This window comes from Gekko japonicus, unplaced genomic scaffold, assembly GCF_001447785.1.
Source record: "Gekko japonicus isolate JY-2015 unplaced genomic scaffold, Gekko_japonicus_V1.1 scaffold666, whole genome shotgun sequence".
Classification (NCBI taxonomy): Eukaryota; Metazoa; Chordata; class Lepidosauria; order Squamata; family Gekkonidae; genus Gekko; species Gekko japonicus.
The window spans coordinates 1,365-15,521 of NW_015160854.1; the positions used below are offsets into that span (position 1 = coordinate 1,365).

At 49.9% G+C, this 14,157-nt stretch overlaps 1 protein-coding gene across 1 annotated transcript in view; it reads left to right on the top strand.

The window, feature by feature from the left end:
* The first annotated feature begins 2,728 nt into the window (after nt 1–2,728).
* The window catches only part of PSMC6 (proteasome 26S subunit, ATPase 6), a 39,282-nt gene continuing 27,853 nt past the window's right edge, over nt 2,729–14,157 (top strand). The window contains exons 1-4 of the mRNA XM_015421410.1: nt 2,729–2,843; nt 7,550–7,629; nt 9,806–9,845; nt 13,295–13,347. Of these exons, the coding sequence (XP_015276896.1) occupies nt 2,759–2,843; nt 7,550–7,629; nt 9,806–9,845; nt 13,295–13,347 (258 nt within the window). The 5' untranslated portion in view covers nt 2,729–2,758. The remainder of the gene's footprint in view (nt 2,844–7,549; nt 7,630–9,805; nt 9,846–13,294; nt 13,348–14,157) is intronic.

The following is a 14,157-nucleotide window of genomic DNA, read 5'->3' on the forward strand; positions in this document are numbered from 1 at the left end:
CCACGCTCCCCCCCCCGCATTTTCCAGCCATAGGAGGCTTGTCTCAGAAGTCTGTTGTGATCCCAGAGCCACAGGTGAAGTGTTTAGAACACACACCTTAAAAATTGCTTCGTGTCTGTTGTATAAGCAAGATATGTTTGCACCAACTGTTGTGACGTTGCATGTGATGCATCTGGGTGTGTCCTCAATGTCGGCTGGGATGATGTGCCGTTTCATGTTTGGCTTGATTTTCCATCAAGGGCAACTCGCAACGGGAGGAGTAGATCCAGGAAATATGGAGAAGAGAGGAGTGTCACAAGGCAGTGTGCGAAAGGCAGTGATTTATGGATCAGTGTCATTCGAGGAGAAGACAGCAGCAGATGTTCCATCAAGCTCCATCCTGGTTTTCACAGATGTCAGAAATGAGGTGCTCTTTCAAAAACAGCGATGGGCATTTCAGATAGCTTTGGCAGAAGATTTCCTCCAAAATGTGTTCTATGGCTACTTATTTATCATAGGGCAGAGTTGCACATGGGAAGCAGGGCTATTTTTGGGCAGGAACGCACAGGAACGGAGTTCCGGCTGGCTTCCAAGTTGGCCACGCCCAGCAGGAACTCATTAGCATAATAGGCAACACCCAACAGCAGGAACTCATTAGGGCTGGCTACATTAGGGGTGTGTGGCCTAACATGCAAAGGAGTTCCTGCTACAAAAAGGCCATGGGTTTTGACAACAAACAAGGTAAACAGAATAAGAAGCAAAAGGTGGGTGTGGCTGGTTGAGCGCACTTTATTATTTATTTATTTTATTTTATTCAATTTATACCCCGCCCTCCCCGCTACGCGGGCTCAGGGCGGCTTACAAGAGGCATATGCCAATATAAAACATATTTAAAATCATTTAAAATCATCACAATACAGATAACATTATAACGAGTTATTAACAAAGTGCTCTAGTTGTTATTTCACAAGATGGCGTGTTTCACTGCTCTATTGCCACTGCTCTGTTCCTCAACATCATCTGCTCCAGGGAAACACTGGTGTTCCCTCTTCCAGGGCCAGGTAAGATGGAACAATAATGATGGTACTGGTGGCTCCTACTCATACGCCTGGTGGAAGAGCTTCGTCTTAAGGCCCTGCGGAACTGTACAAGGTCCCGCAGGGCCCGGATCTCCACCGGGAGCTCATTCCACCAGGTAGGAGCCGCCACCGAGAAAGCCCTGGCCCTGGTCGCGGCCAGCCTGGCCTCTTTGGGACCTGGCATTGCCAGGAGATGTTGCATCCCAGACCGAAGTGCTTGCGGGGGAACATATGAGGGAAGGCGGTCCCTTAGGTAAGCTGGACCCAGACCATGTAGGGCTTTAAAGGTAAGAACCAGCACTTTGAAGCGAATCCGGAACGCTATTGGCAGCCAGTGCAGCGCTTTCAGCATAGGCTGGATGTGGTCCCTACTAGGAAGACCCGTCAACAGCCTGGCCGCAGCATTCTGCACTAGCTGCAGCTTCCGGATTTGCGACAAAGGCAGCCCCATGTAGAGAGCGTTGCAGTAGTCTAGCCTCGAGGTGACCGTCGCATGGATCACCGTGGCCAAGTCACTGCGGTCGAGGAAGGGGACCAACTGCCGCACCAGCCGCAGATGGTAGAAGGCTGACTTGGCAGTGGCTGCCACCTGAGCCTTCATAGTTAACATGGAGTCCAAGAGCACTCCCAAACTCCTAACCTCCGGCGCTGGCACCAAAGGCACCCCTTCGAAGGTCGGGAGAGGGAGCCCCAACCCCAGACCACCACGACTCAGCCCCAGGACCTCCGTCTTCGCCGGGTTTAACTTCAGCCTGCTCAGTCGGAGCCAACCAGCCACAGTTACTTCTGGTAACATGGGGTGTGGCCTATAATGCCAATGAGCTGTGCTGTCAGGGGTGTGGCCTAATATGCGAATACGTTTCTGCTGTTGGGTGTGGCCTATTATGCTAATGAGTTCCTGCTGGGCTTTTTCTAGGGTTGCCAGCCTCCAGGTGGGGCCTGGGGATCTCCCGCTTTTACCACTGATCCCCAGCCGACAGAGATCAGCTCCCCTGGAGAAAATGGCAGCTTTGAAGGGTGGACTCTATGGCATCGTACCATGCTGAGGCCCCTCCCCTCCCCAAACCACGCCCTCTCCTGGCTCCACCCCCCAAAGTCTCCAGGTATTTTCCAACCCAGACTTGGCAACCCTAGCTTTTTCTACAAAAAAGCCCTGAATTGGAGCTCTAGGCTGGTCCTGCACTGAGCAGGGGGTAGGGCTAGATGGCCTCTGTGGACCCTTCCAACTCTGTGATTCTGGTTCCATGCCCACTGCCACAGTCACTCCATTGGTTCGAAGTAGGGTTGCCATCTGTGGGCTGGGAAATACCTGGAGATTTCTGGGGGTGGAGCGTTGTTTGGGGAGGGGAAGGGAAGGACTTCAGCAGGGCATATGGAGTCTATCCTCCAGACTCCAGAGCCATCTTCTCCAGCGGAACTGATCTTGATTAGCCGGCGATCAGTTGCAATACGGGGGATCTCCAGGTGCCACCTGGAGGTTGGCACCGCCCTCTGACTGCTTAGTAATGCATCCACCCAGCCCTCCCCCGCTTCGCCCCGCCCTTCTCTTCGCGAGCCTGTGCGTGCAGTTCTTCCCCGCGCCGCTAGGGGCGCTGGCCAGGCGTCGCCGGAAGCGCTCGTGCGTGCGCGCGCGCGCGCGCACAGCCGAGCCGGTCTAGGCCGAAGGCCCCGGCCGGCTCAGCTTCGGCAGCCTCATCATCATGGCGGAGCCGCGAGACAAGGCGCTGCAGGACTACCGCAAGAAGCTGCTGGAGCACAAGGAGATCGACGGGCGCCTCAAGGAGCGTGAGTGGCTCGGCCGGGAGGGGAGGAGCCCTGGCCGCCGCCTCGGGTGGCTTTGCCGCGGGTTGGGCCTGGCCGGGGGGGGGCGGGGAGAGGTTCGCCCGGCTGGGCCCAGGAGGAGGACTGCTCTTGTACGGGGAGGCTCGACAGGCAGGCAGCAAATGGAAGGGCCGCCCGGCTGGGCCCAGAGATGGGCTGCCTCTGTGCAGGGAGGCTCTGTAGGTAGGGAGCAGATGGGTTAGGGTCGCCTGGTTGGGCGCAGCGGTAGGCTGCTTCTGTCCAGGGAGGCTCCACAGGTAGGCTAATGGGAGGGTAGGCTGCTTCTGTCCAGGGAGGCTCTGTAGGTAGGGAGCAGAGGTAGGCTGCTTCTGTCCAGGGAGGCTCCACAGGTAGGGTCACCTGGGAGGGTCACCTGGTTGGGTGCAGAGGTAGGCTGCTTCTGTCCAGGGAAGCTCCACAGGTAGGGAGCAGATGGGAAGGTTACTTGGCTGGACGCAGAGGTAGGTTGCTTCTGTCCAGGGAGGCTCTATGTGTAGGGAGCAAATGGGAGGGTTGCCTGGGTGGGCCCAGAGCTAGGCTGCTTCTGTATGGGGAGGCTCCGTAGTTAGAGAGCAAATGGGAGAGTTACCTGGCTGGGTGAAGAGGTAGCCTGTCTCTGTGCATGGAGGCTCTACATGCACAGAGTAAATGGGAGAGTTACTTGGCTGGGCCCACAGATAGGTTGCCTCTCTATGGGGAGGCTCCACCGGTAGGGAGCAAGTGGGAAGGTTGCCTGTCTGGGCCCACAAGTAGACTGCTTCTCTACAGGGAGGCTGCAAATGGGAAGGGTATCTGGCTGGACCCCCAAGTAGACTGCTTCTCTATGGGGAGGCTCCACAGGTAGAGAGCAAATGGGAGGGTTGTCTGGTTGGGCCGGCAGGTGGACTGCCTCTGTACAAGGAGGCTCCACAGGTAGGGAACAAACGGCAGACTAGCCTGGCTGGGCCCACAGATAGGCTGCCTCTGTACAGGGAGGTTTCTCATGTAGGGAGCGAATAGCCCTCCCAGAGAACTGATTTGTCTCTGTTCCCCGTTTGGAGGCCACCTGTCATTGCCACATCCGATGGTCGAGAGTTCTGTAACAATCAATATGTCCACCCAGCTTAGCATTTTCTTCCCTGTGGGGGCCACCCCAAGGCCTAATCCTGTTGACTGGTGCTTGGATGGATAGACTGTTTCTGTATGTGGAGGTTCAGTTTAGCAAACAGGGTCCCGCAATGACTGGTGATAATGGAGACCAGTGTTCCCTCTAAGCTGAGTTTGTGTGAGCTAGCTCACAGTTTTTTAGCCTCCGGCTCACATATTTTTGTCTTAGCTCAGGAAGGACGGCTCCAGAGCAAACTAATTTATGCAGTAGCCAAATCGCTCACTCACAACTTTAAGGCCAGGAGCTCACAAAGTAGAATTTTTGCTCACAAGACTCCACAGCTTAGAGGGAACATTGATGGAGACATTTATAAGGGTCAAAGATTCCCCTGAGCTCAGTGTTCTGTTTCCAGCTGTAGCTTACCAGGAGCTTCTAGGAAACCTACAAGTTGGCTCTACCCTGTTTTGTGTATTCGCATTGTGGTCGTCCTAAGAAAATCAGCGTGATACAGAGAAAGCAAAGCTGCAGCTGCCTTGACGTGCCAGTTTTCTATGCCGTGGGCATATGGGGTGGATATTGTGGAGCATTCAGGTGTGCGAGTCCTGCCGGGGGTTGTCTGAAGTGGTTGACAACAGACACAGGTCGATCACCATATCGAGACCTCAGCTTGAGTGTCAGAAGAAAAGAGGAACAACAGAGTTTGTGTCCAGGGGCACCTTTAAAACCAACCAAGTTTAAATTCTGGATATAAGCTTTCTCGTGCACGCACACACCTTCAGGGCCATTTGCAACATATGACAACAAATAAGTATGGCCCCCCCAAAAAAGAATCAAAACAAATTACGAATCAATATTCAGTGTTCCCTCTAAGCTGAGTGAGTGTGAGCTAGCTCACAGTTTTTTAGCCTCCGGCTCACACATTTTTGTCTTGGCTCAGGAAGGAGGGCTCCGGAGCTAACTAATTCATGCAGTAGCCAAATCGCTCGCTCACAACTTTAATACCGGCTGCTCACAAAGTAGAATTTTTGCTCACAAGACTCCACAGCTTAGAGGGAGGATTGATTATCAGTACAAAAATTAATCCGTACGAAGTAGGTCAGTGAAGTTTGGGGGCATGGCAGGGAGGGGAGGGCCCCCCCCCCCGAAAACAGAAGGAGAAGAGATTGGATTTATACCCTGCCCTTCACTATCTGAAGGAGTCTCAGAGTGGCTTACAAGCTCCTTTCCCTTCCCCTCCCCACAACAGACACCCTGTGAGGTAGGAGAGTATAAGAACATAAGAGACGTCAATGTCGGATCAGGCCAAAGGCCCATCTAGTCCAACACTCTGTCACACAGTGGCCAAAAATACCAGGGGCCATCAGGAGGTCCAGCAGTGGGGCCAGGACACTAGAAGCCCTCCCACTGTTGACCCCCCCCCCCCAAGCACCAAGAAGACAGAGCATCACTTGCCCCAGAGCCCCTATCTTTACCTTGTGGCTAACAGCCACTGATGGACCTCTGCTCCATATGCCTATCTAATTCCCTTTTGAAGCCGTCCATGCTTGAATAGTTATTCAATAGGAAATAGTCTCCTGTCGTCCAAGTATGAGCCTGCTTTAACATGCTGTGGTGTCTTTCCCCGTGCACCAGGTCCAGTAACTGATGCTAACAGCAACAATGGGCTGAGTGCCGTTGGAAGCAGGCGCTGCTAACTGGCCTTGGCAGAAGAAGACACCTGGCTTCCTTATCTTCTGTCTCTCCCCATCTCCAGTTTGGTGTAGTGGATAAGAGCACGGACTCTTATCTGGAAGAATTGGGTTTGATCCCCCACTCCTCCACGTGCAGCCAGCTGGGTGACCTTGGGCAGTCATAAGTTCTTTCAGAGCTGTTCTCTCAAGAGCAGTCCTCGAAAGAACTCTGTCATTCCTGCCTACCTCACAGGGTGTCTGTTGTGGGGAGAGGAAGGAATGGAGACTGAAAGCCACTCTTGAGAGTCCAAGTGAAGGGTTTGGTATAAACCCAATCTCTTCTTCTTCTCTGGACCTCGCTTACGCTCCAAGCCATGCAGCCTCTGGATGGAAATGCCCTTAATAAGAGATGGTTGTTGTTGTTCAGTCGCACAGTCGAGTCCGACTCTCCGCGACCCCATGGACCAGATCACGCCAGGCCTTCCTGTCTTCCGCCGTCCTCTGAAGTTTGCTCAATTTCATGTTCGTTGCATCTAGGAAGAGGGAGGGTGTGCCCCGGATCTTCTTGGCCATGTGTGAACTCCCCTGCGGAGACCTCCTCGAGAGGTCTCAGGGAGTTACTCCCCTAGGGTAGGCTAAAACACCCGTGGGAGTGTGGTCTGCTAGGGCTTGTACGTTTATTTGATCATTGACAGTTTCTTCAGAGCAAAGGATTTAGCATTGATCTGTGTCACCCATTGGGCTGCCTCATACTGAATCTTAAACCCGGGGTCCATCCAGGTCAGTCGTATCTACTCAGACTGGCAGCAGCTCTTTAGGGTCCGGGTTCAAGGTCTTTCACATCACCTGCTCCCTGTTCCTTTTAACTGGAGATGCCAGGATCTGGTCACCAGATAAATTAGCCAAATGCTATACAAACACCTCCCAAAACTGTTGGAAATGTAAACATCGTATAGGTACTTACTATCATATGTGGTGGAGGTGTCATATAACACAAAATTATTGGCGTAGAGTACATAAATTAATAAAAGAAATTATGGATATAGATTTACCGTAGATACCAGAAATTTTCTTGTTAAATATGTTACCAGATGAATGTAAAAAAACAGATCAGTAGGTTATAACGTATATGTTAACTTCAGCTCGTATTGTGTTTGCCAAATATTGGAAATTAGAGAAAATACCTTCAAAGGAAGAATTAATTCAAAGGTTGTTGGATATAGCGGAGATGGATCAATTGTCATTAATTTAGAAGGAAAAAACGAAGATTTGTTTCGAGATAGATGGTATAGATTTTATACCTGGTTAGAAAACAAGCATTGTAACAGACTTACAGTATTGTAATCAAGTTAATGTAACTGATATATGTATCAGTGATGATGTGAACATTTTAAATAAAACTCTTAAAAAAACACCTTGAGATCCTGGGGGTTGAACCTGGGACCTTCTGCAATGCCAAGCAGAGGTTCTTCCACTGAGCCACAACCCCTCTCTAAGAGACACAGACAGAGAAGTCAAACTATCTATTTTAACTGCCCCCCACTCAGATAATGTCTTACATTTGCTCAGTTTTTACCTGTTGAGGAGCAATGGACTGGTCAGCACACATCATTTCCCCCCCACCAGAGCCGGTTTCATGTAGTGTTTAGGAGTGCGGACTCTAATCTGGGGGAACCGGGTTTGATTCCCCACTCCTCCCCATGCAGCTGCTGGTGTGACCTGGGGTCAGTCACAAGTTCTCTCGGAGCTGTTCTCACACGAGCAGTCCTCAAAAGAGCTCTCTCAGCCCCACGTATCTCCCAGGGTGTCTGTTGTGGGGAGGAGATGGAAAGGAGTTTGTAAGCTGCTCTAAGACTCCTTCGGGTAGTTAAGGGCGGGGTGTAAAAACCAATCTCTTTTTCTTCTCTTTGTAGTAAGGGAGCAGCTGAAGGAGCTGACCAAGCAGTACGAAAAGTCTGAGAACGATCTCAAAGCCCTGCAAAGCGTCGGCCAGGTGAGTGTTTATGTGACGATGTCCAGTGACTGAGCAGGTGCCTAATGGACTGCGTTTGAAACTGGGTTGGGAGAGAGAACAGACTATGGAAGCCTGTGAACGTAAAAAACCCAACTGGGTCAGATTACTTGTTGATAGCACACAAGTAGGGTGTGAAGAGAACAGCCTCCCCCTGTGTTTCCTCCTCGAAACTGGAAGTCAGGAAGACAACCTCTGAGCATGGAGGTTTCATTTAGCCATCGTGGCTAACAGACATACCCTCCATGAGATAGTCTGGTTCCCTCTTAAAGTTACCTTAATCTGTCAGCCATCTTGTGGCAGTGAATGATGCACTGAATGAGGAAAGACTTCGTTTTATCTCTCCGGTGTCTCCTGCCCATCAGCTTCATTAAGAGACTGTGTTGTGTATCAGCAGGCAAAAAAAAAAGCAAGAGTCCAGCAGCACCTTAAAGACTAACAAAATTTGTGGCAGGCTGTGAGCTTTTGTGAGTCACTGAGGAAGTGAGCTGTGACTCACAAAATCTCCTCCCCTGCCACAAATTCTGTTAGTCTTTAAGGTGCCACTGGACTCTTGCTTTTTTCTGCTGCTACAGGCAGACTAACATGGCAAGTCTTGGTCTTAACTTGAGATGTGAAGGCCCGGAAAAAAAACGGAGAAATTCAGGAAAAAACAGTGTTTTTTTTCCCCCAGAAGCCTTTTTTGTTTTTTTTTCTGAAAAATTGGAAAAATTGATTATGGAACATTTTATTTTAACAAGATGAATAAAATATTTTAAGACAAGGTGTTCAAATGTTTTCCAAATCATTTCTAAAAAATAGGTATGTTATTAGATTGATCTAATTTCTGTGCACTGAGGACAGGCAAGTCCTAGGTTACAAACTGAACTCTCCAATGCAAGAACAAGATGCATTTCTTCCTTTAGGAGGTACTATTGTCACAATAAAATAAAAAAGTTTCAGTTTTGTTTTTGCATGTGGGTGGGTATTCTGTTTGTAATAATTGTTTGGCTACACTACATTTTTAATATGCTAGTTGTGATAATTTCATCCCAAGTAAAAATGTCCATAGTCATATTTTATGTTCCTAAAGTAACAGAATGACTTTCAATCTGGAAAAGAAAAAAGAAGTGCTAATGTAGCATTTTTTTCAATTTTTCCGAAAATTTCCGTTTTTTTCCAAGCTTCAAAATTTCTGGAAATTTTACATCTCTAGTTTTGAACATTCTGACTGCGACACTGTGGCAATTTCTCTGTTGTCATCTTACGGCCCATTTTTGCAAAGCTTGTTCTTCCCATGGGAGCAGAGTGGAACGTCTTCCATTTCTTCTCACTGACATTCCAGCAGCTGCCAATAAATCTCCAGTCAGTAAACTGTTTCCGTTTTTTGACACTGTGAAAACCGCAGCCAAGCGTCGTTGGAACACACGGCACTTAAAGTCGTGTGAACACACGGAACTGCCATACATTAAATCAGAGCCTTTGCTCTGTCAAGCTCAGTCTTGTCAACTCAGGCTGGCAGCTGCTCTCCGGGGTCTCAGGCAGGGGTCTCTCTCATCACCTACTGCCTGATCCTTTTTCAGTGGAAGTGCTGGGGATTGAAGCTGGGACCTTCTGCATGCCAAGCACGTGCTCTATCACTGAGCTGTGGCACCTCCCCTAATTTCATTAGTGTTTAACATACGAAGCTGCCTTCTACTGAATCAGGCCCTCGGTCCATCTAGAACAGTATTGTCTACTCAGTCTGGCAGCCGCTCTCCAGGGTCTCAGGCGGAGGTCTTTCCCATCACCTACTGCTAGATCCTTTTGACTGGCGATGCCGGGGATTGAACTTGGGACCTTCTGCATGCCAAGCAGAGGCTCTGCCCCTGAGCCACGGCCCCTCCCCTAATTTCATTAGTCTTTAATATGTGGAGCGGCCTCCTACTGAATCAGACCCTCGGTCCATCAGCGTTGTTTACTCTGAGGGGCAGTGGCTCTCCAGGGTCTCTGGAGGAGGTCTTTCACATCACCTCCTTTCGACTGGCGATCCCGGGGATTGAACTTGGGACCTTTGCATGCCAAGCAGAGGCTGTACCACTAAGCCACAGCCTCTCCCCCAGCATGCCTTCCCGATGACAGCCAGGGAGAGGTCTTGCACACGTGTGCCTAATTTTTTCTTTCTCACTTATTTTAACAGATCGTCGGCGAGGTTCTTAAACAGTTAACAGAAGAGAAGTGTAAGTAGTCTGGGTGGGAAGGGGTCGGCTTTCCTAATCCTGGCCTCATCCCAGTGGGGCCTTCCTCCGATGTGAACCTTTTGGGCGGGAGGGTGGCGGCGCTGTGGCCGGGAGGTGCGAGCCGCTCTCTTTAATGTCACAAATAACACCCACCAAGGGAAGGCCATCCACAATTCACGACCGTATAACCTTCTTTTTTTTTAACATCCCCAAAAGAGCTGGATTTTTTAATTGCATTTTCTAAATAAACTACAAGAGATCAAGGAAGGGGAATCTATAAACGATGGGAGAAAGTAAAGAAAACCACTAAAAACCGCAAGAGAACAACTGTATATCCTCAAAACTGTGTATTACATTCATTGAAGTACAAAGATGGGTTAGTGGTTGTAACCCAGTAGACCGTGTAGGCACATATCCGACAGATTGCTCATGACAGTTAAGCGTATTTTACAAAAAGAACATATTCAAAACCGTAGGCTACGCATTCTGTTGGGTCATGACCAGTGTGTCAGAACCCACAGCCAACAACGTAGTACACGCTTATCAAGAAAGGTAATACTTTATTGGAGAGCTATAGATGCATTGGGGAGCTGCGGTGGCTCAAGTGGTTAAGACGCTGAACTGCAGGCTGTGGAAGGTCGGTAGTTCAGCAGTTTGAGACCCGAGTTGCCGCATGACGGAGTGAGCTCCCGTCTCTAGTTCCAGCTCTTGCCAACCTAGCAGTTCGAAAGCAAGAAATTGCAAGTAGATAAATAGGTACCACTTCGGTGTGAAGGTAACAGCGTTCTGTGCGCCTTGGCGTTTAGTCATGCCGGCCACATGATCACGGAAACGTCTTCGGACAGTGCTGGCTCTTCGGCTTTGAAACGGAGATGAGCACCGCAACCCTAGAGTCGGATTCGACTGGCTTTCGAGCAAGGGAACCTTTACCTTTACTTATAGATGCATTAACATAGGCACTGTTAAGCATGGCGGTTGCCCATCGGGCATAATAGTATATAGGGTATTCGTATGCACACACACCCCCACTGCCCTGGCCAATTAGCCGCACTCCGGCCATTAGCGCTGAAGCTGGGAATCCACCTCGCTCCCACGGTTCTCAATGAAGCTAGACACCAACATCCCACCACCTGCAGAACTTAGAGATACGCGTTACAGCAGCGAAGAAGCACAGAAAGAAAGCAGTGGCAATTAGAATACAACAGACCTCCCCAATCTCCATGGCAGCATAGGTTACACAGTGTTTCCTGTAAGCTGAGTTAGTGTGAGTTAGCTCACAGTTTTTAAGTCTCCGGCTCACACATTTTTGTCCCAGCTCAGGGAGGAGGGCTCCAGAGCAGACTAGTTTATGCAGCGGCCAGATTGCTCACTCAGTTCTTTAATGCCAGCAGCTCACAAAGTAGAATATTTGCTCACAGGACTCCACAGCTTAGAGGGAGCGTTGTTTATGACCACCAACCCTTCCTTGTACTTCAGTGAATGTAATATACAGTTTTGAGCACATATAGTTGTGAATTGTAGATGGTCTTCCCTTGGTGGGTGTTACTTGCGGCTATACTTGTACGCTACGGGTTCCGTATTGTCTTTGGCTCTCTTTAATGAGGCGGAAGTAAAATGAGTCCTTTGGCTTAAACCAGGGGCGGCCAAACTTGCTCAACTAAGAGCCACCTGGAATAAACGTCCGATGTTTGAGAGCCGCAAGACGTGAACAGATATTACATGTTTTTATTTATGTATTTATTTTATTCAGGGCTATTTTTGGGCAGGAAAGCACAGGAACGGAGTTCCGGCTGGCTCCCAAGTTGGCCACGCCTGGCAGGAACTCATTAGCATAATAGACCACACCCAACAGCAGAAACTCGTTAGGATTGGCTACATTCGGGGTGTGTGGCCTAACATGCAAAGGAGTTCCTGCTCCAAAAAAAGCCCTGGGTTTTGACAACAAACAACGTAAACAGAATAAGAAGCAGAAGGTGGGTGTGGCTGGATGACCACACTTCTGATAACATGGGGTTGTGGCCTAATATGCTAATAAGAGAAGAAGAAGAGATTGGATTTATACCCCGCCCTTCCCTACCCAAAGGTGTCTCAGAGCCGCTTAAAAACTCCTTTCCCTTCCCCTCCCCACAACAGACACCCTGTGAGGTGGGTGGGGCTGAGAGAACTCTGACACAAACTGCTCTTTTTCAAGGACAGCTGTGCCAGAGCTTGCGACTGACCCAAGGTCACACCAGCAGGTGCAAGTGGAGGAGTGGGGAATCAAACCCGGTTCTCCCAGATTAGAGTCCGCGCACTTAACCACTACACCAAACTGGCTGTGCTGTGCTAATAAGCTGTGCTGTCAGGGGTGTGGCCTAATATGCTACTGAGTTCCTGCTGTTGGTTATGGCCTATTATGCTAATGAGTTCCTGCTGGGCTTTTTCTACAAAAAAAGCCCTGATTTCATTTATTCTATTGATACCCCGCCCTCCCAGCAATTAAAATAGCAATCTTAAAACCATAGAAATAACAATATTAAAAGGTGCTAACAGCAATAATCCGATTTCCAATAACAGATATCAGTTGAACATGACGTCTAAGATGGCGCTCAACTTCCATGCCAGCCTAATGGTCGATCTCAGTCTGACAATCTACGGGTGGCTCAGGCTGCTTTAAGATTTCCAGGGGCAGGCCATTCTCCCCCCAGGGCGGCTCCTAATTGAATGCCCGGCGGAACAGCTCCGTCCCGCAGGCCCTGCGGAACTGCACAAGTCCCCGCAGGGCCCCGATCCCCCCCCCCGGGAGCCCGCCCCACCAGAGCGGAGCCGCCACTGAGAAACTCCCGGCCTGCCTGGCATCCTTTGGCCCGGGAAGGGTGAGTCGATGCTGAGACCCCGGGCCATAAAGGAAACGTGCAGATTTGCCTTTTTTTAATTAACATTTAGTAATAGTAGAACAATTGGAAAATCGCAAGGAAGTGACAAGGATATGGTCGTAGGAAGATCCTGCTGACAAGTTAATAGACGGCATTGTGATATAGGCATCTGCACTTACAGTTTGCATTACTGTTTAAACAGCAATCTTGTTTATGCATACTTGACTTACCTTTTAATAAAATTAATTATTAACGGGGGGGAAAGGAAAAAAAATTAAATGAGACTGCCAAAGATAATAACAAAAAGGGTAAAAGCAGATATCGATGATGATATTTATCTGTCCAGTGGTATTTGTTTGCTGATGATATTTAGCTTCCCCGGCCGCCCTGCCGGGAGCCGCACCATATGCATGAAAGAGCTGCATGCGGCTCCCAAGCCACAGTTTGGCCGCCCCTGCCTTAAACCAAGGGTGACGAGTGCAAGCGCAGAGGGGCGGGGCCTGCTGTCCGATGGCCTGCCTCCCTTCAGCCGCTGCCGTCCCAGATAGCTTCCATGTTGCTGACGCTGTTTTTTGTTCCCTTGGCCGCATCCAGTCATCGTCAAAGCCACGAATGGACCAAGATACGTTGTTGGCTGTCGGCGTCAGGTAAGCGGCTTCTGGAATTTGCACATCAGTGTCTAAAATCGTCGCTTCGGTGGATGCGTTTGAGGCTTTAGGAGGAGGAGGAGGAGGAGAAGAAGAGGTTGGATTTATACCCCGCCCTTCTCTACCGAAGGGAGTCTCTCAGAGCGGCTTACAAACTCCTTTCCCTTCCCCTCCCCACAACAGACACCCTGGGGGGCAGGTGGGGCTGAGAGAGCTCTTGACAGAAACTGCTCTTTTTCAAGAACAGCTCTTATCAGAACTATGGCTTGCCCAGGGTCATCCAGCGAGGTGCAAGTGGAGGCGTGGGGAATCAAACCCGGTTCTCCCAGATTGGAGTCCCGTGCACTTAACCACTACACCAAAGAGGGTCTCAGAGCGGCTTACATTCTCCTTTCCCTTCCCCTCCCCACAACAGACACCCTGTGAGGTAGGCGGGGCTGAGAGAGCTCTGACAGGAACTGCTCTTTTCCAAGGACAGCTCTGACAGAACTACGGCTTGCCCAAGGTCATCCAGCAGCTGCACGTGGAGGAGTGGGGAATCAAACCCGGTTCTCCCAGATTAGAGTCCGCGCACTTAACCACTACACCAAACTGGCTCTACAGCCTTTATTCATCTCAATGAGGCCTGTTATGTGAGGTGTTTAGCACCTTAGTGAGGGAAGAAGAGGAGGAGGAGGAGATTAGCTTTATACCCCGCCCTTCACTACCCAAAGGTGTCTAAGAGAGGCTTACAAACTCCTTTCCCTCCCCCTCCCCACAACAGACACCCAGTGAGGTAGGTGGGGCTGAGAGAGCTCTGACGGAAACCGC